Source organism: Cryptomonas paramecium, chromosome 2 (genome assembly GCF_000194455.1).
Source record: "Cryptomonas paramecium strain CCAP977/2A chromosome 2, complete sequence".
Taxonomy (NCBI): Eukaryota; class Cryptophyceae; order Cryptomonadales; family Cryptomonadaceae; genus Cryptomonas; species Cryptomonas paramaecium.
In genome coordinates this window covers 33,719-58,427 of record NC_015330.1, presented here as the reverse complement: position 1 = coordinate 58,427, position 24,709 = coordinate 33,719, and the positions used below count along the sequence as shown (strand labels likewise).

Here is a 24,709-nt window from a genome sequence, read left to right as displayed (position 1 = left end):
ACTTCTTGCATCTTCTTATATGGTTTATTTGTTAGAAAACACTTATAACATTTTTCATATTTTAATATAATAAATTAGTATGATTCAAACTATATATAAATGCTGTTGTTTTTTTTATTATATTTTTTAAACATATCAAGATTTATAACATCTGAACTTATCCTGATCCATCCGTCTTTTCGAATAAAATACAAATTAACACTACCTCCTGAAAAAGGATCTTTGTAAGAAGATTGAAATATCGATCTTTTTCCGATATTACAAGCAGTTTCTATCGAAATATTCCATTTGTAATCTGTATCTAGAATTCCATATGCATACGTAGAACCTGAACCTACTGATACAATATTTATCCTAAATCGACTTCCTTCCGAATCTATAAAATATATTTCAGGACCATTGTGATCCCATCCTGCTATAATAGCCCCGATTGATAACCCCGAATTTTTATGCACATATATCATATTTGCCAAAAGTTTAGAAGCTCCTGAGATAGACACGTGTTGGTTATTTTGCATTTCATATAAATCACACAAACACCCGAGGTTTCTTTCCCAAAAAAAACAATCTGCTGCACCGCCTGCCATTGTACCTAAAAAAAATGAATTTATTTCTATGACTTTTTTTACTTTATTAGAACCTATATATTTTCCCATGGAAGATCTAGAATCAACAGCAATCAAAATACCTGAGCTACAAATGAATGCTAAAGTTGTCGTACCATGTGATAGTTGTATCGGATAAAAAAAATTAGACATATCTGGCCTTTTTGAATCTAAAAAATTTCTGTACATCTTGCAATTTTGTGAATTTGTGCTCCTACTTATCGTTTTTCAAATCCGAGATTATAAACTTGTTGATGAAAAAAGAAGCTAAGCTTACAACACAAAACCAGAGATACGGTAAATATCATCTTCAATTTAGTTTTCTGGTTTTTTTTTTAATCGATACAATAAATATTGTAATAATTAAAAACGATATCAATATAAAATCAAACATTTCTTTTTATATTCTATTACATAGCTTTTATTCAACCTATAACAATATTGCAAATGAATTTTGTATTGTTTTATTATCTAATTTAGAAGAAATGTATATGGTAAAAAAATGCATCAAATCTAGATTTCAAACAAAGTTCCAAAATTTTTTTTTATGTGATAATAAAAATTGTTTACCTATTTTTTTTTTGACAATAAAAGATTATACGACTTCAATTGAGTTTTTAAAAAACTTAAGCAAAAATTACCAAATTAAAATTATAACCAATTTTTTTTTTATGATTTATATTTATTAAAAAAGACAGTTAAATTGTCAGAATTTTTTAGGTTTTTTCTTTTTTCTCCAAACAATTATAAACATTTTTCTGAAAAAAATACGTTTTTTTTAAGAAAAATAAATTGGACATCGAAATTTATTTTTAATACAAAGCAAAACTTTGATTTGAATTTTCATTTTTTATTTAAAAATGAAAGTTTTATGGAATTGGCATCAGTTTTTAGATGTTTTCGATTCAACAAACATATAATAACGATACCGTTTGGATATAACAACTATTTAGTTAAAACATACTTAAAACAAAATGAATATTTTGACTATGTTCTTTTAAACTTTAATTTAACAGCAAATTTAATTTTAAAAAAAAATCAAAATTTTCAATTCGAATAAAACTTCTATTTTAGTAGTTTGGTGTAAAAATTTTAGTTTTATTACTAAAATTTTGCATAAAATAGATTTAAGGGAAGTCGGGTTTATTTCTTTCTTTCAGACGGATAAAATTAAATTTTTTTGCTTAAATTATGTCAAAAAAAAATGTAAAAGCAAATGGAAATTACACAGAAAATTATTTTGTAAAAGTAAAAAAAATTACAAAGTAAAAATCAATTCATGAACTTTTTTTACTTTTACAAAATAATTTTCTATTAGAAAAACTCATTTTATTTGTTAATTTGTAGGTGGTTATATTAAACCAATTTTTGGTTGATAATTGCTACATGTTTCCATGAATATTGAAACCTTGATAATTATAGAAACTTTATATATGGTGGAAATAGTAAAAAAAAAATGGAGTCGTGGAAAATCCAAAGAAAAAACTAACAACTTGACATCAATTAATAAAGAGTATTACAAGAAAATACTCCAAGAAATATCGAAAATTAAGATACTTACTCCTTTTATACTAAGCGAAAAATTTCATTTGTCGTATTCTTTATCTAAAAAAATACTCAATGACTTATCCAATCGGAATATTTCGTTGAAAATAAAAAAACTAAAAAAATTTTCAGTATTCTATATCGATCGTCCTTGAAATAACATAAAATCAAGTATCTGTTACGATAAAATTTATGTCAGTTGTAAAAAATAATTTAGCTAATTTTTGTAATTTTTCGAAAGACGTGGTAAATTTAAAAACGCAAGTAATTATAATAATTTATGTGAAATATAATTCGAGTCTTCCGTTTGTCTATGATTATTTAATTACGATGTTTAACATGAAAAATATCACACACGAAATATTTTTTGTTTTAAATCAATCCGAAACTAATTATTTTTGCAAAAAAATTCACAAAAAAAAAAAGCATTTCTTGTTGTTTTTTTTAAGTTTCGGAAATGACGTAAATTTGAAATATTTTTTAATATTCAACCGTTATTTTGTAAAAAAAATATTCATAATAGATTTTCATGTGTGGTTATTTTCAAAAAATTTTACTCTAATTTGCAATTGTATATTTTCTAATAATTTATTGATTGGAAAAAAATTTTGCCTAATAAATTTTGAAGAAAGGAAATATTTTGTAAATAAACTTTTTTCTTTTTCTACTACAATTGGTTCGATTTTTAAACTAAACTTCAATTTTTACGATGAAATTTGGGCAAACATAATTTGCATATTAGTTTTGCGTTCGTTTTGTCTGATCAACCAAAATATTTATAAAAATATTATGTTTTTTATAAGCAAAAAAACCAGCCTCCTGAGAAAAATGAAAAAAAACCAGCCTTTTAAAAGAGGAATTGCTATGATAAATTCATATGTTTTAAAAAAAAAAAAATACACGCCTTTTTTTTTCGTGAAATTTACTTCCTTGGCCAATAGTCTGGCTTATACTCCCTTTTTTTTTATAAAATTTCGTTTATGGAAATACAAAGGAATGATAAGATTATTTCGGTTTTTTCTTAAACCAACTTATTGCAATAAAAAAAATTTTTTAACTTGTATTAAAAAAAAAATGAAAAAAATTGGAATTAAATTTCCAACTCTCAATTCTTTTATAAAATTATACCGTTTTAATTCTAATTTTTCTTCAGATAAATTATTTAAAATTTCTACAAATGATTTTATATACAAGATAAAAGCAAATAAAAATAATTTTTGTCAAAATTGTGTTAAATTTCTCGATAAAAAAGTAGTAAGATTTAATGTACAATATACGAAAATTAATCAAAGATATATAGTTAAAGTTGTTCGGATTTTACTTCGCGAAAAAATCTACCTAAACGGGTTTTTCTTTAGATATTTTTTTCTCAAAAATTTTCTGAAAAAAAATTTAGAATTTGATATCCTACGATATATATCTTTTTATTTGATGGTAGTTATGGATTCTAAATTTCTAATCAAAAAACCTCTTTTTGCAGTATGGTGCACGAAGAAATTTAATTGCGTAGTAGGCTGTTTTTCTAACGCACGAGCCTGTAAGGTAATTAGGGAAAAAAATTTTATCAGAAGAACTACTTATGCTAGTCTTGATAAATTTATTCAATTGACAAAATATATATATTTACCAGTATTACATAATGTTTGTAACTAAATTTAAGTTCGTATATTTTTTATATTTATATTTACGTAAGATTGAAATGATCATAATTTATAAAAAGTCGACGTTTAATCCATATAAAATATAAAATTTTTTTCGTAATTGTAGATTATGATTTTAATTATATAATTACTGCCGATCCAGTAATTCGCGGTTAATGAAGAAACTAATAAAAATTAACAGAAAATTAAATATTCTATACATATAAGCTTGAAAAAAAATTTTCAAAATAAATTTTCAAAAAATAGCAGTTTTATTATGTAAATAAACAACTTTTTGCTTAATAAAACATAGATCTTCGATACAAAAATTCACACGATTTGCATTTCGTTGTAACATCTATTAACTTTTTACAAGTTTTATAAGAAAAAAACCAAATTATTTCATAAACTGGCTTACGATAATATTGGTTAACTGTGTTAATTAAAAAATAATTTCATTTAAGAAAAAATCGCATAATTTATACATATAATAATATTCATTAAAAATAAATAAATCGTTTCTATATCATGTCCGTTTTTCATAATTTTGACAATTTATTTGATACTTTTTATGAATATTATAATTTGTTGAATCGCTTGATAAAAATGTTGAATAAACATACATACGATTATTTTTTTGTCAAAAATCAATTAACCCTGTTTCCTAGAATTACAAAAGAAGGAAATAAGAAGACAATTTTTTTAAATTTTAAAGAAATATGTTTAAAACTAAATCGTCATCCTAACCATGTTTTAAACTATTTGTTAAAAGAACTAGGCACACTTGGATCTTTTCAAAAAGAAGGATATCTTCTTTTAAGAGGAAGCTTTAATTCGAAAGGAATTCAGTTAATTCTTCATAGTTACGTACAAGAATATGTTCTATGTGGAAGTTGTGGAAGTTCTTCAACTCAATTAAAAAAAAACAAAAACAACCGGCTCTTATGCTTCAAATGCGAATTTTGCAAAGCCTGTCGTTTTATTAAATATAAACAAATTGAATTTACTGTCCAGAAAAAAAAATAACATACTTTTCTTGAAAACAAAAAAAATCAGATAAATATTTATAATACTGAAAAAAAAGCAAATTTTTTAAATGGGAGCCATGTTTCTATCTGTTTTTACCAAGTCATACATTTTATTTTTTTTGCAAAAAAAATACAATTGTTTTTTTCAAACAATATTCATCAAAAAAAAAATATGAAATTTAAAAATTTCGAATTTAAATTAGATCATGGTTATTTGAACATTTGTTTTAAGAAAACAAACCAATCACCTGTTGATAAATATTATTCTAATGTGTTATTTTTAACCAACCCTGACAATTTTTTTTCAAAAAAAACAAAACATTCGGGTCAGAAACAAAACATTCGGGTCAGAAACAAAATTTTGAAAAAGAAAAATATTACCAAACGCTCTTTGTTTGTGAGTTCAAGAAAAACTGACTTTCAGTTACCAAATCAAGTAGAGTTTGAAAATAAAATTAAAATATATATATCAAAGATTTTAAGTAAAAAAAAAGAGCAAATTTCAAATCAATGCAAGTCGAATTTTTTTGATTGTAAATCAAATTTCTCTTTTAAAAACAAAAATGAATTTGAATTAATTTTAACATTAAATAAAGTTATCAATAGTTTAAACATGTTTTTCGGAATATGAAGATGCTCATTAAATTTTAGCATGAAACACCCTATTTGCTTTAAGACATCACTCGGAGATGTTTCAGATTGCGTACATTCTTTATTTTTCCCAAAAAGAACAAAAGGTTCAAATGTAGCTGTTTTATTTAAAAAAGAATCTTTTTTTTTGTGGAATATGAAAAATAATTGTTTAATAGCTTCTTTTTTTAAAATCTCTAAAAGATGGAAAAGCGTAAAAAACGCAGATGTTTCTTACATTTCTAGATTAAAAATCGTAATTATTGGAGTAGGTTTTGACGATGGATGTATACATCTTTGGAAAATAAATGTTAACAAGTCAATTGTATGTTCCATGACTTTCTTAGGGCATTTTCATGCTATTTCTTGTTTAAAATTAGTCAAAAATAATTTTTCAATCATTTCTTCGTCTGGAATAGATATAATTATATGGGATTTTTTCAAAAAAAACAAAAGTTTCAAGATCCAAGAAGCACATAACAACAAGATCAAGTTGCTATTATCTTTGGTTTTAAAAAGTATTTCAAACTTATACATATTATCGCTTGGATTTGATAATAAAATTAAAATTTGGAAAATAAAGAAAAAAATAACAAGTAAGACTATATTTGTTCGAGAAAAAAATATATCGGATGTTACTTATATTTTTGACAAAAATTTATTAATCCTTATTTCACAAAAATCAGAAATCAATTTTTATCAAATATCTAATAATTTAAAATTATTTTCAATAGCAAAATTCTGGAAAAGCAGTAAAATATCTGATTACAAGCTTTTTGTTAACGAAAACGTGACTTACTTATTTATAAAAACAAATAAACAGTTAAGCATATTTTCCATTCGAGATATATATTCTTTTTTATTTCACAAAAATGATCGAAAATTAAAACCTAAATCGAATAAAATTCTTTTTAAACCATTTGTGCTTTTTTTCAATTCTCGAATTTTAGGAATTGATTTACAAGAGAGTAACGATTGTAAAAGCTTGATGGTTTTGATGCATTATAATACACATGTTATACAGATATATAAATTTTTTAGATTAAGTTTGAGTTTGAAAAAAAATAAATTTTTTTTTCAAAAAATATTTAAAATAAAAATAGAATATCATGAAAGCGAAATCAGGGAAGTTAAATGGTTTAAAAACAGTTATTCTATTTTGAACTTATGTGGTGTTTGTAAGCAAATTTACATATGGTGCTTATATTCCAAAAAATTGTTAAATAAAATATCAACCATTTCACAGGGACTGTGTTTCGTTTTATGCAATAAGAGAAATGTTGTACTAGGAACTAAATCGGGAAAAATTGAAATCTATGATATAATATCAAAAAAAATTTTATTTATTTATCCTAAAGCACACGAAGGGCCTATTTGGTCTATAGATATTACTAAAAATTGTTTTTTAATTTCAACAACAGGAGGCGATGGCTCTTTAAAATTATGGGAATTGGAATTTTCAAAAATTTCTATTTTAAAAACTCTTAATTCACATGAACAAATTTTATCCGGTAAAATTATCTGTTCCAAAAATGTTATAATTATATGTAGTTTATCTTCAAAAATAAGTATGTTTCAACTTGATAGCTTAAAGTTTATTTTTCATCTTGAAGGACACACTTTACCGGTAATATGCACCGCGATCACAAATTATAATATATTGGCATCTGGTTCCGTGGATTCTTCTTTTAGGCTATGGGATATTGATCGAAAAATTCAAAAAAAAGTTATAAAAACAAATTTTTCAGCGATTACCTCAATCGAATTTCAAAAACACACTTCTAATCTATTTGCAGCGTCGCGTTGTGGAGGCATTTTATATTGGAAAAATGTTGATCCTGATTTTATGTATGAAATAAAAAAATGCCATATGGGTCCTGTTTGGACATTAAAATGCTCCGGTAATGGAAATTTTTTAGCAAGCGGGTCAAAAGATAAACATATTAAAATATGGAAAATTAACCGATTGGATGAATTCGATACATCTTTCGATTTCAAAAAAAACCAATATTATTCTTCTTCTTTTGAGAAATTGAAGGCTTATAAAAATATGCCGAATTTGTTCGAACAAGATATAATGTTTCGTTTTTTCGGTAAAAAAAACGAAACATTTAAACTTTTGATTTCTAGTTTTTTTTTGAATTTAAAAAAAAAAGAAGTAGTTAAATTATATCAAAAATTCAACTCCAGAAAAAACTTAAATATGCTAAAAAAAATTATTGATATCGTTTTAAAAAATAAGAAAAATTATTTTTCTGATTCCCAGTCTCTAGATAATCTTTTTTATTTTTCAAGATTATTGAAAAAAAATTACACAGCAAAAACAAACTGAGGTTAAAATAATTTTATAAAAAACCAAAAAAAATATACTGCGCAAATACACTTCCAGCTTGCTAGATTTGAACCAGCGACACTCTGATTTTTTATATTTTACAGTCAGATGCTCTACCACTGAGCTAAAGCTGGATGACCCGTATATGCTTGGGATTTACAAATGGAATATTAAAAATATTTGATTTTAAAACGACAAAATATACTGCGTGTATAAACTTTCGTTTATGTTTCGGAGTTATAAAACCTCTAATAAAATTTGACGAAAAACATATGCTCGTGGGATTGGAAAATAAATTCGTTGGAATTTTTAATATAAAAAGTAGAAAAGAAACAAGAATTAAATATTCGGAAGAACTTTTTACGAATATATTTACAATCCCATCACAAAAAAATTTTATTTTTATAACAGATGAAAATTTTTTTTATGCATGGAAAAAATCTTTTGGTAATTGGAATCTGGATTATAAAGTTTTTTCTCAATTCAAAATCAAATATTCTTCTCATATTCCAAAATCAAATTTATTTATAACGAGCGACGGAAAAGATTGTCTTAATATATGGAGTATATTTAAAGATAGTTTGTTTTTTTCTGGAAAAATAAAAATAAAGGAAAATATATCGAAAATAGAAAGTTCTTTGCATGAAAAGTGTTTTCTTGTTCAGACAAAAAAAAATTTCATGCATATTTACACAAATCATGGAATTTTGGTTCATATTTTATCTGAACCCATGTGCTCTAAATTTTCAAATCATAGTTTTTTTCAAAATTCAATTAAATTTTATAACAAAAATATACTTTTGACCGGAGGTACAAGTAGGAATATATCTTTATGGGATTTAAGAGTTAAAAAGATAGTCAGACAGTGGAAAGGACACATCGGTTCAATCGAGCAAATAGATATTAAGAATTTTCACCACGAAAATACTTCTTTTATTTCTTACGATACATCGAATGTTGTAAAGTTGTGGGATATAAGGCAAGAATGCGAAACAAAATCGTTCAAAATACATAATAATCGAATTAGTTTCTTAAAATCTTTTTAAATTTACATAAGCAAATTACCATTTTAATGCCTGCTCCTTTTTTGACAAAGTTGTATGAATTGGTTAGTGACAATTTTATCGACGATCTCGTGTCTTGGGAAAAAGACGGCAAGTCATTCATAGTTCACAAGCCTATCGAATTTTCTTTTATAGTGTTGCCTCGTTATTTTAAACATAATAATTTTTCTTCTTTTGTAAGGCAACTTAATCAATACGGATTTCACAAATTACATCCTGATGAATGGATTTTTGGCCATGAAAATTTTAGATGGGGATATAAACATAAATTGAACAACATAGTTCGAAGAAAAAAGCTCATCAAAAACCATAATAATACTTATTTAAAATACTATTATCAAAAAATACAAAAACAATTTTCTTTTTTTATCAATTATAGACAAATTCTTGCTAAAGATATATTAGATATATGCAGAAGACAAGAAAAATTTCTGGTAAATCAAAAATACTTAGAACATGTTCAGAAAAAAATGGAAACAGAATTAAACCATTTAAAAAGTTTCATTTTCGGCTATTTTTCAAGAATAATTTTGCATGAACATAGACTGGAAATGCCTTCGGCTTGTTGTTATATGTTTAAAACTTTTTTGATGTCAAAAAAAAATAAACCTGCGTACATAGATTCGTTTAGTTCGAAAATGAACTATTTGAGTTGACTAGTAGATATCGCGTAGATTTTGTTTATTCGTGCTAGAATTTTGTTTTCTGAAAATTGTATATTATTTAAAAAAAGTTGTTTTACTTTTTATGTTGTAATACATAAAAATTTTTATGAATTGAACGAAAAAAAACTAAATACCAATTCACAATTTTATTGGTAATACCAAAAATGATAAAAAAAGATATAAATAAATTAACCTATATAAGAACTTTTGGGCCATATTCGAAACAGCCTAAATTTTATATCCCATCTTATATAGTACAATTTTTTAAAACTAAACCAATTAAAAATTATAAAAAATTCACTATAAAAAGAAAGTCATTTCCCATGGTGAATTTGATTTGGAGTTATTTTCCAAAAATGATCTTGAATAGAAATTTGCTTTCTAAAAAAGATAAACTGTTTTCTTTTGTTTTAAATTTTGACACAAAATTAATCGGGGAAATAAAAATAAACTATAAATTTTTTATACAATCACAATTTGTTTAAATGTTTTAAAAAAAAATATTATAAACAACTATTGTATTTTATTATCAATAAATCCAATTATTTGTAAATCAGATGTTCTGGGTTTCAAAACAATTAGCTTTTATGCCTGATATTTTTAAAAACAAATTTGATTTGTCTAATTCGCGGTATAACTATTTGTTAGAAAAAGAAGAAACTGAACAATTTTTTGAAAATTTTGATTTAGATGATTCTTGTCGAATTTCTGAAGATTGTGTACAAAAAAAAAGTTCTCGTTTGATTTTTTTTGAAAATTTAAACAATGAAAGTAATGTAAATGTGTTTAGCTTAAATTCAACTGGTATGAAAATAAATAATATTTTTTTAAGTTATCAAAAAAAAATATTCTCAACAATCAAATGCATGGATATGTGCTTATTTAGTGATTTTAATTATTATTCTACTGTTTTTTTTGCTACTGGAACTGTACGCGGAAAAATAATTTTATGGGAAATGCAAGGTGAAGAAAATGTCAATTACACAAGCTTCTCCGATCAAATTAAATTTAATTTACAAAATAATTCTGATAAACATATTGTTAATAATTTTTGTATAAACGATTTGTCATGGAATAAAATTGACAAAAACATAATACTAGGGTGTTTAAAAAATGGAGAAATTGTTCATATTGATGTGAATAAAGAAAAACATTTTCAAATATTTAAACATAGAAAAAACGAACCTGTTTGTGTAAAATCCAGTCCCTTTAACAAGTTTGAATATATAACAATTATGAAAGATTCTTCTTATTCTATAGCTGATAATAGATGCAATGAAACTTTGATTTTTAAAAAAAAAAAGACGTAAAAGATGTGAATTGGATTTTTTCAGAAAATTATTTTATAGAAATTGAAAAAAACGGGATTTTATCCATATTTGATAAACGTTATATTAAAAAAACAAATCACAATAGCTTGTTTTGTTTTCAAAAATCTCTAAATAAGATAACTTATGTCAGCATGTGTCAACAATCCAATAAATTGGCTATATTAGATGACTATGGTTCTATATTGAAATATGAAATAATTGGAAATTTTAATTATATAAACAAAACAAAAATTATTACTAGAAAGAAAATTCAGAAAATAGCTTGGTCTCCCTTTTTTAACGACTCAATAGTTGCGTTAGATAACAAATGTAAAATTTTTTTAGTTTCATAATATTATTTCTTATAAACAATTTTTAAATTTTAATTAGATTTGTATATTTAAAACAAAAATTTTATGTAAAATGTTCATGATTTACTTATAATTAGTATTTTTTTTAAAAAAAAAGAGGTGTTGAATAAAAAAAATATCGTGTTTAAAATAATCTAAGTTTTATTTATTTCGTTTGTATCAAGAAAACTATAAAAATATAATTCAAATTGAAAATGTGACATGTTTTTTTTGTTTTACCGGAGTCTTTTTTCTTTACTGTTTCAATAAAATTAAAAACAATTAATTCTGTAAATCAAACTTTTCTTTTACATAAGGAGTGATGGCCGAGTGGTCTAAGGCGCCGGATTTAGGCTCCGGTCTATAAAAAGGCATGGGTTCAAATCCCATTCACTTCAGATTTAAAAATTTTCATTTGAGCAAGCTGCTTGAAAATATAATTATATGAAGTAAAAGTGAGGGTAACCTAAATTAATTTTATTTACAATGAATCAGTCCGAATTTTCATTTCTCTTTTTTTTATACTTAAATATCTGTATGTGTTTTTTTAAAAAAAAATACCTTTTAATATTTTCTTATTTGAAATTTTATCAAAATAAAAACATGTTGTATAATAAAACAAAATATTTAATATTGTTTAAAATTTTATTTAAAATAAAAAATTTAAGATGGCATTTTAAACGATATCTTGGTTTTTATACAAACCTTTATTCGAAAATTTGCGACGTTTGTCCAAACCTCTTTTTTTTTAAAAAAAAAATTTATTTATCAGCCGAATTTAAATATACAAAGCAATGGATTTTGTGTTTTTCGTCTTTTTTTAAAAAAAATTTCCAAAACTATTGCCACGATACGTGTGTCCAAGATAATGTTTTAATTTATGAAAAAAAACATATTATAAAAAAAAAAAAAGGATAAATTAAATTTATTCCGAAAAGACAAGTTATTTGAATATAAATCAAATTCAGCTCTTTTTATATTTCATAAAAAAAAAAGTTTAAATTTATTAAACATCAACACCTCGTCAAATTTGTCTAGCTGTTTTTTAAAAAAAAGTATCTTTTTATATAAATCAAATCTTAGAAAAAGCACTACAAAAAGAAATAATTTTATACAAAAACTGGTATGACTTTTCAAACTCGCATGTCTTCGTTGGAAAAAAAACGTATAACATTTGAGGAAAAAATACTAGAAAAAACGTTACTAAAAAAAAATTTTTACGAAAATAAGAAAAAAAATTTAAAAAAAATTTATGTTCGTGCCGACTTTTATGCAAAACAATATAAAGAAAAGAATCAGTATCATAGAGAACAGAAAAAAATTGCGGCTAGGGAAGGAAAATTTTATATTCCCGAAAATAAAAAAGTGTTATTCGTAATTAGAGTAAAAGGAATCAATAAAATATCTCCTCAGATAAAAAAGATATTAGAATTATTTAGATTAAATAAAATTAACCACGGGGTATTCGTAAAAATTAATTCATCCACAATTAGTATGGTTAAAAAAATTGAAAAATACGTAGCATACGGATATCCTTCTCTAAAAAATATCAAGCTTTTGATTGAAAAAAGAGGCTACGTAAAAATAGGAAAAAAAAACGCATGGCAAAGAATACGCTTATTAAATAATGAAATAATTCAAAATGCACTATCCCCCATCGGGATTTATGCAGTTGAAGATATGGTTCAAGAGTTATTTACAGCAGGACCTCGTTTTAAAGAAGTTAATAATTTCTTATGGCCGTTTAAACTAACATCTCCTAGAAAAGGATATGGCAGTGTGGGTAAAAAGAAACATGTTTCGGAAGGCGGGGTACTGGGAAATTGGGAAGATTCCATAAACAAATTGATACTCAAAATGAATTAATTTTTTGAGAGAAAGATCAATCGACTTTGGTTTTTATAATTTTAGTGACGATTCCGTTTGGAGACATTATTTTAACCATACACCCCCATCCGCTTAAACAGTTTCTATTAGAAGCTGTAATTAGACAATGTACTATAATTTCAAACAATTCGGTAAAATCTAGGCCAGGTTTCCAAAACATTTCACATAAGCCATATAAATTTTGATTACATGTTCCTACGATTGCAAAGTTCGAAGAAAATACACTTGACCCTAATATATCCATAGAAGTTATAGTAGGCTCGAATTCTTCATCTAATCCACATACTATATTTTCGAGAAACAAAGGACAAAATCTTTTTTGATAGAGTAAATTAGATAAAATATTACAAATATTGAAAAACTGTACAGATAAATTTTTTTCAAACGAATGTAATGACATTTTATATTCAAGGTCTTGTTTTACAGAAGATATATCTCCGAATAAACCTGTCATTCCAATTATAACTTTTTTATTAATTTTGAAAATTCGGGGAGTAGCGCAGCCACATGTGAAATATTCGTTGCCAAAACGAAGATCACACGCAAGCGCAATACATTTTTTTCCTCCCATAGCAACTACGCAGCCGCCTGTATAATTCATGAAAAAAAATATAGCGTAAACAAAAGATTACCGAGAGAAAATATAGATAAAAACACCATAGTCTTACATGTCATCCTTATACAGGGGCCATGCTAATCTTCTCTGTATCGTATCTAACTTAATTTAAAAGCACTCTAGTGCTGCTTACATTTTAAAAAAAGTATTAATACAAAAAGAAAAAAAATGTGCTTTTTTAGTTTATTTTAACTTTATAATATATAAAAAATAAAATTCAGGATACAGTGACCGAGTGGTTTAAGGTGCTGACTTAAGGCGTCAGTCTGAATGGGCATGAGTTCGAATCTCATCTGTATCAGATTAGACTGTTCCGTCTTCTGCGAATATTTTTTTTTTCATTTTATGTGCAATTTGATATTTGTAAATTTTTCCATACAACTTGTTTCGCACTGTAGAAAAATAATCAACTCTCGCTGCCATAACTAATTTATCAGTCAAATGTCTTGTAAATTGTTTTTTATGACAATTTTTGATTTTACTTGCAAAATGATTATTGAAAAGAAAGTTTGTTGAAACATTTTTTTGACGATTCGATATCGAAAGAGATTTTTTTTCAGTACTTAACATCTGAACGGTCGAAGAAGATAATTTAACCAAATTTTTTAAACATCCGAACGAAGAAACTAATTTGGCTGAACCTACTTCCCCTAACAGCTCGGTTAAATTTGGAAAAACTAGATTGGTTTTTTTTTTTAAATATTTTAGTAATTTATTACGAAATTTATTAATTAAAAATATTTGTAAACAAATAAATCTTACAATTAACAAATCGATTTTAGATATATTAGATCCTATACTAAATCTAGCCTTTTGAAAAATTTTTTTTGCAATATTTTTACAATTAGTAATTATTTCAAGCTCTGGTAATTTTTTAACATCTAATTTTGCTTTATTTCCTACAAATTTTATAATCAAAGAATACAAGAAATTTTCTTTTATGATTTCTGATAATTCAGGAAAATACCACGAATACCATTCTCTGCATATCATCGTCAGCATATTTATATCAATATCGATTTGTTCAATTAGTGAAATAATATGAAAAACTATGTTTTCGTTCTTTATTTGACTGATTTTGACTTTTGATTGAGAAAAAAAATAAGCCATCACACGTTGAGATTTGGTTATGCTTTCATTGATCCATTTATTTTTAAACCTTTCGAAGTATGTCTTAATTATTTTGGTAACTTTGATCATATTTTCATTTGACGTTATTTTTATATTAACAAATTTGTATATACTCGCAGCCAGTTTAAAATCTAGTACACCTAATTTTGTCTTATACGATAATTTTTTTAAGGTTCGAATTACAAATTTTAAGAGATAAGAATTGCATATACTTTCGTTTATACAAACAATATTTTGGAAAGCGTGATTAGTTGAAATAAAAGGACTGAAGCCTAGTAAAGTAATATTTTTAAAAAAAAAATTATCATTAAAAATTGATTTTTTAAAATTTATCGGATTCAATTTGTTTACAAAACTTTTTTTGTAGACAAAAAGAAAATATCCCATAACATTTTCATATAACAAAAGCATTTCTTTTCTGGACAAGAAGATTTCAATGCAATTTCTATATGTGTAAAAAGTGGTAAAGCAGAAAAAATATTGTCCTAATAAAATATGTTATATTTTCGAAAAAATTTAATCTTATTTTATGAAATTAAAAAAGTAATTGGATTTGTAAAATCTACACTAGGCCCACGAGGAATGGATAAGTTATTAATATCAAAAAAAGGTGATATAAAAATTACTAATGACGGGGCAACTATATTAAAAAATGCTTTTTATAATAATATTGTTAAAAAAATTTTCGATAATTTAATAAATACGTATGACAATGAAATCGGAGACGGAACAACTTCTGTATCATGTTTAATTGGAGAATTAGTTTCAGAAGCAGAAAAACTAATCGGTATCCAAATTCATCCTCAAATTATAATTAAGGGATATAAATTAGCCGCTCGCGAAGCACTTTCGATTTTGAATTCAATTATGTTTAGTGAAAACAAGAATGAAAAGCTTTTTTGCGAACATTTATTTGATTTGGCTAAGACAACGTTATGTTCTAAAATAGTATTTCCAGTCCGAGATCATTTTGCTAAACTTTTGGTGGAAGCAGTGTTAAAATTGAATGGGAATATTGATATTCGTTATATTAAAATAATAAAAAAAATAGGAGGTTCTATCAGAGATTCTTTTTTAGAAGAAGGATTTATACTAGAGAGTAAAATGGGAGTAGGCCAACCAAAAAGAATTGAAAATGCAAAAATATTAATTGCAAACACCGCTCTTGATTCTGATAAAATTAAAATTTACGGAACTAAAATAAAAACTTTTACATTGGCAAATCTTGCTAGAATTGAAATAGCTGATCAAAAAAAAATATTAGACAAATGTAAAAAAATAATTTTTCACGGAGCAAATGTATTTGTCAATCGACAGTTGATTTATAACAAACAAGAGTCTTTTCTGACAAATTATGGAATAGTTAGCATAGAACATGCTGATTTTGAAGGTATAGAACGTCTTTCTTTGGTAACAGGTGGAGAAATTGTTTCTACGTTTGACGAGCCTTCTAAAATCAAATTAGGATACTGTAAAATTGTCGAAGAGATTATGGTAAATCGAGAAAAAATGGTCAGGTTCAACGGAAAACTAAAAATAAATGCATGTACATTGGTTATACGCGGATCTACTCAGCAATTACTCGACGAAGTCGAGCGATCTGTACACGATGCATTGTGTGTACTGAGTCGATCTATTAGGGACCCTCGGTTTGTATGGGGAGGAGGAAATACAGACATTTTTTTGTTTTTAAAGTTAGAAAATTTTTCTCAAAAATTTAAAAGTAAGGTATCTATGGCAATACTTGCTTTTTCTAGATCTATTCGGAATCTAGTTAAAATACTTCTTGAAAACGCTGAAGTAGATTCTACGTTTTTGATTTCTCAGTTAAAAACAGCTTGCCAAAAAGGAAACGCAAAAGCTTGTATAGATATCAAAAAGAAAAATGTTGCTCAGGCAGATAAATTAGGCTTAATTGAGTTATTCAAGTTAAAAACACAAATGATAATATCGGCAGTTGAAACAGTTGAAATGATTCTGAGAATTGATACAATTTTGAAATAAAAAAAATTGTATCAATTCATTTATAAATCAAGACAATTATTGTAAAAAAAAATTTTATAACCTTCTTCCCCTTCTTCCTCCTTTTCTCCTTGTACAATCAGTTGGAACAGGAGTAACATCTTCGATTCTTCCGATTTTTATACCAGAACGAGCAAGAGCTCTTATAGCACTTTGAGCGCCTGGACCTAGTGTTCTGGTTCTGTTTCCACCGGTGGCCCTTAGCCTAATATGCAGCGCATTTATGCCCAACTCTTTGCATTTTTCAGAAGCTTTTTGAGCTGCTATCATCGCAGCATAAGGAGAAGATTCGTCTCTATCTGATTTAACTTCCATTCCTCCGGTTCTTCTTATTAAAGTTTCAGAACCCGATAAATCAGTTATATGAATAAAGGTATCATTGAAAGAAGCAAATATATGAGCAATTCCGAAATTGTAAATAGTTTGTTTGGTATGTACATTTTTATTATCATCCATTTTTTATTTATTACAAAAAGTACTATATTACTAGCGGCCTTAAATAATATTTAAACTATGTGTAAATAAAAAATGAACAACATTAAAATATATACAAATGAACTTTAAGAAAAAAGAACTCCCGAAACAATTTCAATCCGTTAAAATTACGCTAACGAGTCGAAATTCTCTTTTAATTGAAAAGATTTTTCATAATATTTTAAATAATATTAAAGATAAAAAAATTATGAACCGCGGGTTAACAAAAATTCCTACCCGAACTCTAACTGTAACTACACGCAAATCTCCTTGCGGAGAAGGTACTAATACATGGGATCATTTTGAAAATAAAATTTATAAAAGAATAGTTTGTCTTTCTTATCAGGATAAAATAGCTGCGTATATTGCTAATATAAATATAGAATCCGGTATTGAGGTTGATGTAAAGGTTATTTAAATAAGAATTTTTTAGTTTTTAATATTTTAACTAATAGTTGTAATCTTATGAGACAGGTTCTAAAGATTTTTCAAAAAAAAATTGTTTTTTATTCAAAAATTTTCAACCTTGGTATGAAACCAAAATTGTTGGTATTTAAAAACTCAACTACAAAGTATGAACCTAATTTCGGCATGATATTATTAGACGGTTTATTAAAACTGTTTAGTTATGTTAAAGTTTTGTCGTTATAATAAATAATTAAAAAATAATGAAAAATACTGTTCAAGTTTTTGGAAGAAAGAAAAATTCCATCGCTTTGGCGGTGATCAGCGGCCCGGGAAACGGTTTAATTCGTTTAAACGGAGTTCCTCTTGATTTAATACAACCCGAACTACTAAAAATTAAAGCATTCGAACCTCTTCTTTTATGCAAAGAAAAAAATTTGGAGGATATTGACATTCGTATAAGAGTTCACGGAGGAGGAAAAATAGCACAAATATATGCAATAAGACAGGCAATGAGCAGGGGATTGGTGCTTTATTTGGAAAAATATATGGGAGAGTCGTATAAAACTGACATAAAAACTATTTTTAGTAATTATGACAGAACATTGTTAGTTACAGATTGCAGAAAAATAGAGCCTAAAAAATCCGGAGGCAGAGGGGCCAGGTCTAGATATCAAAAATCTTATAGATAAATAATAATATAATAATTTTTTTTAAAAAAACTTAAGCTATAATTTTATAAAAATTTTTTTGAACAAGATAACTATCCATGGATTTTTTCTTAATCTCTTCTATGTAAGAAAAATGTTTATAAGCATACATTTTTCCATACACACCCATATGCAATCGATTTAATAATTCTTCTTCGACCAATTTTTCACATGTAGCTTTTTCGAACAGTTGTATCGTATCTGGAACATTATTTAAGATTTTAAATTTAAATTTTACGCCTAAATTATTGTATTTCATTTTGCTTCGAATTAAAAACTGAATTAATTTAATTAACCTAAGCTTAGTTTTAATAACAAAAAAATGAGGCCATAATACCAGATTTAAATCAATTTGTTGAATTGCCTTTATTAAATTTCTTGATAAACGTATTTTTTTCCACATTTTAGATGGAAAATTTGTGTACGAACTTTTTTTATAATATAAAAATAAATTGCCATTTTTTTCAATTACAGTTGCATAATTATTATTGGACAAAGGACAGAATTTTTTCGAACAATACCCTACAAGATTAAACTTGTTTTTGCACAAGAATTTGTCGGTGCTTAATTTGTATTTAAAAGAACAAAATTTATTTTTTCCGATTAAAGTCCAAATTAATCCTGGATCGTGGTTCATTTTTTTTTAATTAAAATAGATAATAAAAAATTAATATATTTATTTCAAAAGTTTAATCGGATAATTACCTCATTGTTAAAGTTTTTCTTTTTTCTTCCGAAGTTTGGAATCTGCCATGACCCCATTTACTGGATGTATCAATAAATTTTAAAATAATATTAGACGTCTTTTGACAATCGATGTTTTTGATATTTTTTTTTTTTATAATTATTGTTCTTCGTTTAGATCCAGTTATACAACCTTTAAACATTATGAAATCAGTTTTTATAATTCCATAATAAGGAAAGCCTCCGATGGGACTAATGTTCTTTTGGATTAACGGTGTCTTCTCGAAAAAATCAAAACCTTTGGAAGATTTTCCTATTTTATATACTTGAATATTACTCTGAGTTCTATGATGATAACCTTTTTGACCAGCTCTAGGAACAGAATAAGAAACTCTAGAAGGATGCCATGAACCAATGCAAGCTACTTTCCTTGCTCCTCTTCGAGTTTTACGTGGAAGTTTCGTAACCCCCCATCTTTGTACAACCCCAGTAAAACCTTTCCCCTTAGTAATCGCAATTGTATCCACATATTCTCCATCTTTGAATACAGTATTGACTGTGACTTGATTGCCAAGTAATTTTAGACAAAATGAAATTTTATCGTGAATGGATCCTCCGTTTACTTGTATCTCACATATTTCAGCTTTTTTTTTTTTCATAGAAGTTTGGCATATATTAGGATGAACGATAAAACGGAAAACTTTGCAGAATTTTTTCATTTGTAAGACGTTTTTTTCGAAAAAAGTGCTTATTTTTTTTTTAACAATAAAATATTTCGAAAAAGCTTTTTTTTTACTTTTATACCAATTCTTATAATAATTTCTCAGAAACTGATGTGATAAATTGTCACTCCAAATAGTTTTGAAAGCTTTCAGGCCTTTTGGAGTAGAAACATATCCGACTATACCTGCGATTACTAGGGGAGGAGTTTCTACTACCGTAGCAGCTTCAATGACGTCTTTTTTGTGTAACTTAGATCCAGGTTTATCAACTTCTTTTATAACATGCGTCATTCCAGCTTTGTATCCAATAAATGCGGTAATATGTGTTTTTTCAAAAGTATTTTCAGCAGGAAAAGATTTTATTACTCCTTTTTTTTTTTTACATCGCTTTTTAGGCAAAAAACCTAATGAGCCATGTCTAGGAGCTTCGAATTTTCTATGAGCCATTTAATCTATACGAGAGTGAGTCAAGCTTGTATTCTAGTAAATATTAAAGCAATGATTAGACATATCCAATATATCAATATAATGAATTTTGTTTTATTATATTGATATAAATGATTTTTTTTGGATTTTACATAGTTAATAGTGTTATATGCATTTTGAGTGTGTGTAAGACTATCGTATACATGTTCAATAGTATTATTTTGTTCTAATAATTTATAATTCAAAAAATTATTAACATTTGTAATTTTTTTTTAATATATAAATTTAAATATTCATAATCCTTGTAAAATAAACTATGTTTTATGGATTTTAATTTTTTAAATTGAAGATTTTCAAAACAGTCAGACGACTTTTTAATTTCGTCTAGCAAAAAGTTTAGTGTGTGTTTATATTTTTTTTTTTCTGGAATAAATATAATTGAAATAAAAATAGATAATTCGTATTAATTTTGAAATAATTCAAAAAGCAAAAAAAAAGATTCGGGTACAATTTTTTATGCCAATTGTATGTTAAAATTAAAGTATTAGAAATTAAAACAAAAGCTTTATTGTGAAAATTTTGCCTCTGTATTAAGTACATCCTTTTCGTTTTATTTACATGTTTGATGGTTTTTATTTTTATATAAATTACCAAGCACTTATAAGCAAAAAGCCATAAATAAAAAAGTACCTTACCTTTTACAATAGCGTGATCATTTTTTTTGCATTGTAAATGAAAAACAATTGTATTTTTTTTTTTAATTTTTTCAACAACATAAACTTTGAAAAACATAAAATGTATATATTAACGTTAGGACGAAATGTAAACACATGCGAATTATTCGCTATTCTGGGATTTTTTTTTCAGAGTTTTCTTTCTAACTCTACCAGGATTCCCGGTTGAATAAGGCGACTGTGAAAAATAAGAAATTTTCTTTTGTGATTTTACACGAACAAGATAAGAAGGCACAGTAACAACTTTATCTTTGATAGAAATATGCCTTTGTAAAATAATGGTTCTCGCATGATGAACGCTTTTTGCTAAATGCGATTTAAAAACAATTGTCTGTAGCCTGCGTTCTAAAAAATCTTCAATTTTTAAAGTCAAGATCCTGTTTAAATCATATTCGTATTTTTCTATTAGTCCAAGTTTTTTAAGCTTACGTAATAAACAATGAGATTGTAATATTTTCGTAGGATCTTTTTCGGAAAGAGAAAGAAGACTTCTAGTAGAAGCTCTTATTTTAGATAACACTAATTGAACTTTCCACACTTCTCTTTTATTACGTAACCCATATTCTCCGACTAACCGAAGTTCAGATTCTATTCTTTCCTTTTCATACGGCCGGCGGGGGGGTCTGTACACTTTAGAACAATTCCTATAATTTTTGGACATTTTGCGTTAAGATAAATCTAAAAAAAACGTGAGAAAATAATTAACTTTAGTTATAAAATGGTAGATTTTCGGTTAGGGCCACTTTGGTTTTTTTAAAATGGTAAATATATAAATTTTCTAAATCAATTTTATATCTACTGTTTAAAAAAATTTTGCTTAGATAAAATTTTTTTAAAATAGAAAAACGTATTCCTATTGATAAACAAAATCTTTCAAAAGATATTTTTTTTATATAATTTACCTTTTTGTTTTTTATTATATCAGTAAGCAGAGTAATTATGTTTAAAAATATAATTTTATTTTGTTTCAAAAGCAATCTAAATTTATGCTTGATTGTATTTATGAATTTTATAGGATAAAAGCACAAAAAAGATTTGAAAAAGATATATACCGCGGTTTGAATATCAGCTTTGTTTATTATTTTACGTAAATGAATTTTAGCACAAGATTTAATTAATAATATTAAGCACTCTAAATTTTTGATAGTTATATGAGCTTTCTTTAGATCAATTTTATTTTTCATTATTACATAAAAATCAAATAAGCAACATTGATCGTTTGTCTTTAATTCCGGTTCAACTGAACAACGAATATAAGTTATATATTTACAAATCAGTTTTTGAATTAACATTTGATTTGGATTATTTTTGTAAAATGAAAAATCATAAATTTTCTTTTTGTATTTTTTTTTAAATTTTGTTACGTATCTATTCATCTTCCAATAAAAAGCATCGTATGTAGATAAAGAAATTTTTGCCATAAATATATTTTCGATAGAATTGTTTATAGATGGTATGTAACATATTAAGTCAAATAAAGTTTTGTCAGAAACGTTAATTAAATTAGCAAAAGCAATAACAGAACACATTACGTTAAAGCTGCTTATTTTATTTTTTCTTATAGCATATATTTTTTTTTGGTTGACTGCTTGATAAAAAAAATCTCGAAGAGAATTTTCCATTTGGTCTATTTTTTTTATTATACAATAATTTTCATTAGAAAGGACTAAAATTCCCGCTTCGAACACCCATTCTCCTATCAGTTCGTTAAACTTTAAAGAAACAGTTAATTCTTTTAATGTAATGTCATGAGATGAAAGAATATATCTAGGCAACAAAGAACAGATCGAATTTAATAAACAATTCCTTTTTAAATTGCATTTTGTTATAATTAAAAGGTTTAAATTGTTTTTTTTTTCAGAAAAAACACGATTATTTGTCGAATTTCCGCTGAATAAAGTTAATATTATAGTTAATTTTGTATCCCGATCGACTATTATACAAGGAGACAAGAAATTTAACAAAAAGCTAAAAAAAATTTTTTTTTTATGAATAATTGTAATAAATTGTTTTTCCCAGAAATTAAAAGATAGATTTTTTGAACAATAACTTTGATTTTTCGTAGAATAAGCTTCTAAAAAAACCGAAAAAATCGGAATCTTATATTTTTCTATAATATTAAAGCTAGTTTTATATCTAACTATACCAATAAATTCAAACTCTTTTCCTATTGCAATATTTTTAGATAGGTTCTTTTTTAAAATAATTTGTTTACATTTTACTCCGTTTATGTTTTGATTATGTTGTATTGTTACGACGTGAAATTTGGAAGTTATATGATAATATCTTTCTATCTGAAAAGGCCCGCTAGATTTACAACTGTAACATCTGATAGGCATTTTTTGTTTTTTTTTAAATAACAAGGAAAAATTTTGTTGAATATTTAGACATTTTAAACAGATCGTTTTGAAAAAACCCAATTTCGAATAAACAGTTGATTTGTGGATTACGAAACCTTTCATTTTAATTATATTATTATTGAATATTTCAAACTGATTCATAAAAAAGTCAGACGAAGGAAGTCCTGATACAGTAATAAAAATTCTAGATTTTTTACTACACAACATATCTTTCATTAATTCTAGCACAATTTTTTTTATCAAATTTAACATCTTTACGGGCCCGTCTATAATCCAAATTGCCAAGATTGGATCATATGACACAATGTTTTTAAAGGAAATACTTACATTTTTATTCGATTTCATGCAAATATTTTTAATTTTTTTTAAATAGTATGCATTTTTTTTTTCACTCGCGTATAAAAATTTCAAAAATCTATATTTAACAATCTGGCGATTATAATTAAACATTAACCATTTATTGATGTGCATTTTGCTCTTTGTGTGAATATACCTTAATGTTAAATTTGTATAATGAATACTAAGTCGGAATCATACGAGTCTTATCATTGAAAACTATAGTTTGTGTTTATTGTACAAATTAGCAATTTTGAAAAAATGGCTATTTTTGTAACAACTAGCCTTAGAAATTACGAAAAAATAGATGAAAAATTGTTCGAGTTGATTTATTTTAACAAAAAACTAATTAGTGCAATTTTTTACAATCGAAATTATACCAAGTTTATCGGAATATTGTCAAAGAAAAAAAATATCAATTTACCTCGAAAAAAAGAAATTTTACTTGAGATTTTAAATTTTATTTTATTGTATGAATTTTCAAAGAAAAATGAGCATGTTTTTTTTTTAAAATAAAAACAGATAAACTCCTTTTTTTACACGGGCTTTGTGTTGAGATGATTTTTTTTCTAGTTAGAAATTTTAAGTTTGCGATTTATATAAATTTGATAATTATGTCAAAGTTGTTATATAATTATACATCCAAAAATCATCTGAAAATTTTTAATTGTCTTTATTTATATACGTGGATTATTGCTAAAAAATATTTTATTATTTTCAGAAAAATAGCAAACGACGGTTATCTTATTCCTAAGAATTTTCTATTTAATTATAATATAAAATTTTTACTAAAAACTAAAATATTGTACATAATAGGAAATAATATAACATCGAATTATTTTATATGGGAATTTTTAATTTTTTTTCAAATAAGAAAAATTGAATGTTTATTGTCTTTGTTTGATTTTTTTTTTTTTAACATATTAAAAAAAAAAAAATCAAACCTTTTTAAAATCTTACAAGTAATAAAATTTGTCTTGACCATATCCTTTGAAATTTTTTTTTTTGAGTAGAAATATAAAAAACAAAGTGT

At 25.3% G+C, this 24,709-nt stretch overlaps 29 protein-coding genes and 4 non-coding genes across 33 annotated transcripts; 22 read left to right on the top strand and 11 right to left on the bottom strand.

The window, feature by feature from the left end:
* Nucleotides 1-89: 89 nt before the first annotated feature.
* prsB5 (26S proteasome SU B5) lies at nt 90-794 on the bottom strand (the record flags this gene model as incomplete). The annotated part of the gene is made up of 1 exon (XM_003239737.1): nt 90-794. The coding sequence occupies one exon, from the start codon at nt 792-794 to the stop codon at nt 90-92; it is 705 nt and encodes a 234-aa protein (XP_003239785.1).
* A 65-nt stretch (nt 795-859) lies between these two features.
* CPARA_2gp228 (hypothetical protein) lies at nt 860-1,294 on the top strand (the record flags this gene model as incomplete). The annotated part of the gene is made up of 1 exon (XM_003239736.1): nt 860-1,294. One exon carries the CDS (start codon nt 860-862, stop codon nt 1,292-1,294), a length of 435 nt encoding a protein of 144 aa, XP_003239784.1.
* Nucleotides 1,295-1,999: 705 nt separating this feature from the next.
* Nucleotides 2,000-2,305, top strand: rps25 (40S ribosomal protein S25; the record flags this gene model as incomplete). Its single annotated transcript, XM_003239735.1, has 1 exon — nt 2,000-2,305. The coding sequence occupies one exon, from the start codon at nt 2,000-2,002 to the stop codon at nt 2,303-2,305; it is 306 nt and encodes a 101-aa protein (XP_003239783.1).
* A 37-nt stretch (nt 2,306-2,342) lies between these two features.
* On the top strand, nt 2,343-3,803 carry CPARA_2gp226 (hypothetical protein; the record flags this gene model as incomplete). The annotated part of the gene is made up of 1 exon (XM_003239734.1): nt 2,343-3,803. One exon carries the CDS (start codon nt 2,343-2,345, stop codon nt 3,801-3,803), a length of 1,461 nt encoding a protein of 486 aa, XP_003239782.1.
* A 515-nt stretch (nt 3,804-4,318) lies between these two features.
* eif2B (translation initiation factor eiF2 beta-subunit) lies at nt 4,319-4,816 on the top strand (the record flags this gene model as incomplete). The annotated part of the gene is made up of 1 exon (XM_003239733.1): nt 4,319-4,816. One exon carries the CDS (start codon nt 4,319-4,321, stop codon nt 4,814-4,816), a length of 498 nt encoding a protein of 165 aa, XP_003239781.1.
* A 174-nt stretch (nt 4,817-4,990) lies between these two features.
* CPARA_2gp224 (hypothetical protein) lies at nt 4,991-5,449 on the top strand (the record flags this gene model as incomplete). Its single annotated transcript, XM_003239732.1, has 1 exon — nt 4,991-5,449. One exon carries the CDS (start codon nt 4,991-4,993, stop codon nt 5,447-5,449), a length of 459 nt encoding a protein of 152 aa, XP_003239780.1.
* Nucleotides 5,450-5,470: 21 nt separating this feature from the next.
* CPARA_2gp223 (hypothetical protein) lies at nt 5,471-7,780 on the top strand (the record flags this gene model as incomplete). The annotated part of the gene is made up of 1 exon (XM_003239731.1): nt 5,471-7,780. One exon carries the CDS (start codon nt 5,471-5,473, stop codon nt 7,778-7,780), a length of 2,310 nt encoding a protein of 769 aa, XP_003239779.1.
* A 52-nt stretch (nt 7,781-7,832) lies between these two features.
* trnY lies at nt 7,833-7,914 on the bottom strand. Its single transcript is given in 2 exon segments — nt 7,833-7,868; nt 7,879-7,914. It is a non-coding gene; the product is annotated as a tRNA-Tyr (tRNA).
* On the top strand, nt 7,915-8,826 carry CPARA_2gp222 (hypothetical protein; the record flags this gene model as incomplete). The annotated part of the gene is made up of 1 exon (XM_003239730.1): nt 7,915-8,826. The coding sequence occupies one exon, from the start codon at nt 7,915-7,917 to the stop codon at nt 8,824-8,826; it is 912 nt and encodes a 303-aa protein (XP_003239778.1).
* Nucleotides 8,827-8,852: 26 nt separating this feature from the next.
* Nucleotides 8,853-9,500, top strand: hsf (heat shock transcription factor; the record flags this gene model as incomplete). The annotated part of the gene is made up of 1 exon (XM_003239729.1): nt 8,853-9,500. The coding sequence occupies one exon, from the start codon at nt 8,853-8,855 to the stop codon at nt 9,498-9,500; it is 648 nt and encodes a 215-aa protein (XP_003239777.1).
* A 173-nt stretch (nt 9,501-9,673) lies between these two features.
* CPARA_2gp220 (hypothetical protein) lies at nt 9,674-9,994 on the top strand (the record flags this gene model as incomplete). Its single annotated transcript, XM_003239728.1, has 1 exon — nt 9,674-9,994. The coding sequence occupies one exon, from the start codon at nt 9,674-9,676 to the stop codon at nt 9,992-9,994; it is 321 nt and encodes a 106-aa protein (XP_003239776.1).
* A 72-nt stretch (nt 9,995-10,066) lies between these two features.
* CPARA_2gp219 (hypothetical protein) lies at nt 10,067-10,819 on the top strand (the record flags this gene model as incomplete). The annotated part of the gene is made up of 1 exon (XM_003239727.1): nt 10,067-10,819. The coding sequence occupies one exon, from the start codon at nt 10,067-10,069 to the stop codon at nt 10,817-10,819; it is 753 nt and encodes a 250-aa protein (XP_003239775.1).
* Nucleotides 10,820-10,971: 152 nt separating this feature from the next.
* CPARA_2gp218 (hypothetical protein) lies at nt 10,972-11,172 on the top strand (the record flags this gene model as incomplete). The annotated part of the gene is made up of 1 exon (XM_003239726.1): nt 10,972-11,172. One exon carries the CDS (start codon nt 10,972-10,974, stop codon nt 11,170-11,172), a length of 201 nt encoding a protein of 66 aa, XP_003239774.1.
* A 313-nt stretch (nt 11,173-11,485) lies between these two features.
* On the top strand, nt 11,486-11,567 carry trnL. Its single transcript has one exon. It is a non-coding gene; the product is annotated as a tRNA-Leu (tRNA).
* An 88-nt stretch (nt 11,568-11,655) lies between these two features.
* CPARA_2gp217 (hypothetical protein) lies at nt 11,656-12,087 on the top strand (the record flags this gene model as incomplete). Its single annotated transcript, XM_003239725.1, has 1 exon — nt 11,656-12,087. The coding sequence occupies one exon, from the start codon at nt 11,656-11,658 to the stop codon at nt 12,085-12,087; it is 432 nt and encodes a 143-aa protein (XP_003239773.1).
* Nucleotides 12,088-12,294: 207 nt separating this feature from the next.
* Nucleotides 12,295-13,035, top strand: rpl7 (60S ribosomal protein L7; the record flags this gene model as incomplete). The annotated part of the gene is made up of 1 exon (XM_003239724.1): nt 12,295-13,035. One exon carries the CDS (start codon nt 12,295-12,297, stop codon nt 13,033-13,035), a length of 741 nt encoding a protein of 246 aa, XP_003239772.1.
* Nucleotides 13,036-13,051: 16 nt separating this feature from the next.
* Nucleotides 13,052-13,657, bottom strand: prsB3 (26S proteasome SU; the record flags this gene model as incomplete). Its single annotated transcript, XM_003239723.1, has 1 exon — nt 13,052-13,657. One exon carries the CDS (start codon nt 13,655-13,657, stop codon nt 13,052-13,054), a length of 606 nt encoding a protein of 201 aa, XP_003239771.1.
* A 30-nt stretch (nt 13,658-13,687) lies between these two features.
* Nucleotides 13,688-13,771, bottom strand: CPARA_2gsn001. Its single transcript has one exon. It is a non-coding gene; the product is annotated as a non-coding small nuclear RNA (snRNA) component of U6 snRNP (small nuclear RNA).
* Nucleotides 13,772-13,893: 122 nt separating this feature from the next.
* trnL lies at nt 13,894-13,973 on the top strand. Its single transcript has one exon. It is a non-coding gene; the product is annotated as a tRNA-Leu (tRNA).
* Nucleotides 13,974-13,975: 2 nt separating this feature from the next.
* Nucleotides 13,976-15,214, bottom strand: nop56 (nucleolar protein; the record flags this gene model as incomplete). The annotated part of the gene is made up of 1 exon (XM_003239722.1): nt 13,976-15,214. The coding sequence occupies one exon, from the start codon at nt 15,212-15,214 to the stop codon at nt 13,976-13,978; it is 1,239 nt and encodes a 412-aa protein (XP_003239770.1).
* Nucleotides 15,215-15,298: 84 nt separating this feature from the next.
* On the top strand, nt 15,299-16,807 carry tcpB (t-complex protein 1 beta SU; the record flags this gene model as incomplete). Its single annotated transcript, XM_003239721.1, has 1 exon — nt 15,299-16,807. The coding sequence occupies one exon, from the start codon at nt 15,299-15,301 to the stop codon at nt 16,805-16,807; it is 1,509 nt and encodes a 502-aa protein (XP_003239769.1).
* A 54-nt stretch (nt 16,808-16,861) lies between these two features.
* Nucleotides 16,862-17,281, bottom strand: rps14 (40S ribosomal protein S14; the record flags this gene model as incomplete). Its single annotated transcript, XM_003239720.1, has 1 exon — nt 16,862-17,281. One exon carries the CDS (start codon nt 17,279-17,281, stop codon nt 16,862-16,864), a length of 420 nt encoding a protein of 139 aa, XP_003239768.1.
* Nucleotides 17,282-17,378: 97 nt separating this feature from the next.
* On the top strand, nt 17,379-17,717 carry rps20 (40S ribosomal protein S20; the record flags this gene model as incomplete). Its single annotated transcript, XM_003239719.1, has 1 exon — nt 17,379-17,717. The coding sequence occupies one exon, from the start codon at nt 17,379-17,381 to the stop codon at nt 17,715-17,717; it is 339 nt and encodes a 112-aa protein (XP_003239767.1).
* Nucleotides 17,718-17,764: 47 nt separating this feature from the next.
* On the top strand, nt 17,765-17,950 carry CPARA_2gp210 (hypothetical protein; the record flags this gene model as incomplete). The annotated part of the gene is made up of 1 exon (XM_003239718.1): nt 17,765-17,950. One exon carries the CDS (start codon nt 17,765-17,767, stop codon nt 17,948-17,950), a length of 186 nt encoding a protein of 61 aa, XP_003239766.1.
* A 17-nt stretch (nt 17,951-17,967) lies between these two features.
* On the top strand, nt 17,968-18,396 carry rps16 (40S ribosomal protein S16; the record flags this gene model as incomplete). Its single annotated transcript, XM_003239717.1, has 1 exon — nt 17,968-18,396. The coding sequence occupies one exon, from the start codon at nt 17,968-17,970 to the stop codon at nt 18,394-18,396; it is 429 nt and encodes a 142-aa protein (XP_003239765.1).
* A 31-nt stretch (nt 18,397-18,427) lies between these two features.
* On the bottom strand, nt 18,428-19,051 carry mak16 (maintenance of killer 16, mak16-like protein; the record flags this gene model as incomplete). Its single annotated transcript, XM_003239716.1, has 1 exon — nt 18,428-19,051. One exon carries the CDS (start codon nt 19,049-19,051, stop codon nt 18,428-18,430), a length of 624 nt encoding a protein of 207 aa, XP_003239764.1.
* Nucleotides 19,052-19,115: 64 nt separating this feature from the next.
* rpl3 (60S ribosomal protein L3) lies at nt 19,116-20,111 on the bottom strand (the record flags this gene model as incomplete). The annotated part of the gene is made up of 1 exon (XM_003239715.1): nt 19,116-20,111. One exon carries the CDS (start codon nt 20,109-20,111, stop codon nt 19,116-19,118), a length of 996 nt encoding a protein of 331 aa, XP_003239763.1.
* Nucleotides 20,050-20,262, top strand: CPARA_2gp206 (hypothetical protein; the record flags this gene model as incomplete). The annotated part of the gene is made up of 1 exon (XM_003239714.1): nt 20,050-20,262. One exon carries the CDS (start codon nt 20,050-20,052, stop codon nt 20,260-20,262), a length of 213 nt encoding a protein of 70 aa, XP_003239762.1.
* A 380-nt stretch (nt 20,263-20,642) lies between these two features.
* CPARA_2gp205 (hypothetical protein) lies at nt 20,643-21,038 on the bottom strand (the record flags this gene model as incomplete). Its single annotated transcript, XM_003239713.1, has 1 exon — nt 20,643-21,038. The coding sequence occupies one exon, from the start codon at nt 21,036-21,038 to the stop codon at nt 20,643-20,645; it is 396 nt and encodes a 131-aa protein (XP_003239761.1).
* Nucleotides 21,039-21,083: 45 nt separating this feature from the next.
* rps9 (40S ribosomal protein S9) lies at nt 21,084-21,641 on the bottom strand (the record flags this gene model as incomplete). The annotated part of the gene is made up of 1 exon (XM_003239712.1): nt 21,084-21,641. The coding sequence occupies one exon, from the start codon at nt 21,639-21,641 to the stop codon at nt 21,084-21,086; it is 558 nt and encodes a 185-aa protein (XP_003239760.1).
* A 46-nt stretch (nt 21,642-21,687) lies between these two features.
* mcm2 (minichromosome maintenance component complex 2-like protein) lies at nt 21,688-23,811 on the bottom strand (the record flags this gene model as incomplete). The annotated part of the gene is made up of 1 exon (XM_003239711.1): nt 21,688-23,811. The coding sequence occupies one exon, from the start codon at nt 23,809-23,811 to the stop codon at nt 21,688-21,690; it is 2,124 nt and encodes a 707-aa protein (XP_003239759.1).
* Nucleotides 23,812-23,937: 126 nt separating this feature from the next.
* Nucleotides 23,938-24,192, top strand: CPARA_2gp202 (hypothetical protein; the record flags this gene model as incomplete). Its single annotated transcript, XM_003239710.1, has 1 exon — nt 23,938-24,192. One exon carries the CDS (start codon nt 23,938-23,940, stop codon nt 24,190-24,192), a length of 255 nt encoding a protein of 84 aa, XP_003239758.1.
* Nucleotides 24,193-24,233: 41 nt separating this feature from the next.
* CPARA_2gp201 (hypothetical protein) lies at nt 24,234-24,689 on the top strand (the record flags this gene model as incomplete). Its single annotated transcript, XM_003239709.1, has 1 exon — nt 24,234-24,689. The coding sequence occupies one exon, from the start codon at nt 24,234-24,236 to the stop codon at nt 24,687-24,689; it is 456 nt and encodes a 151-aa protein (XP_003239757.1).
* Between the last annotated feature and the right edge of the window lie 20 nt (nt 24,690-24,709).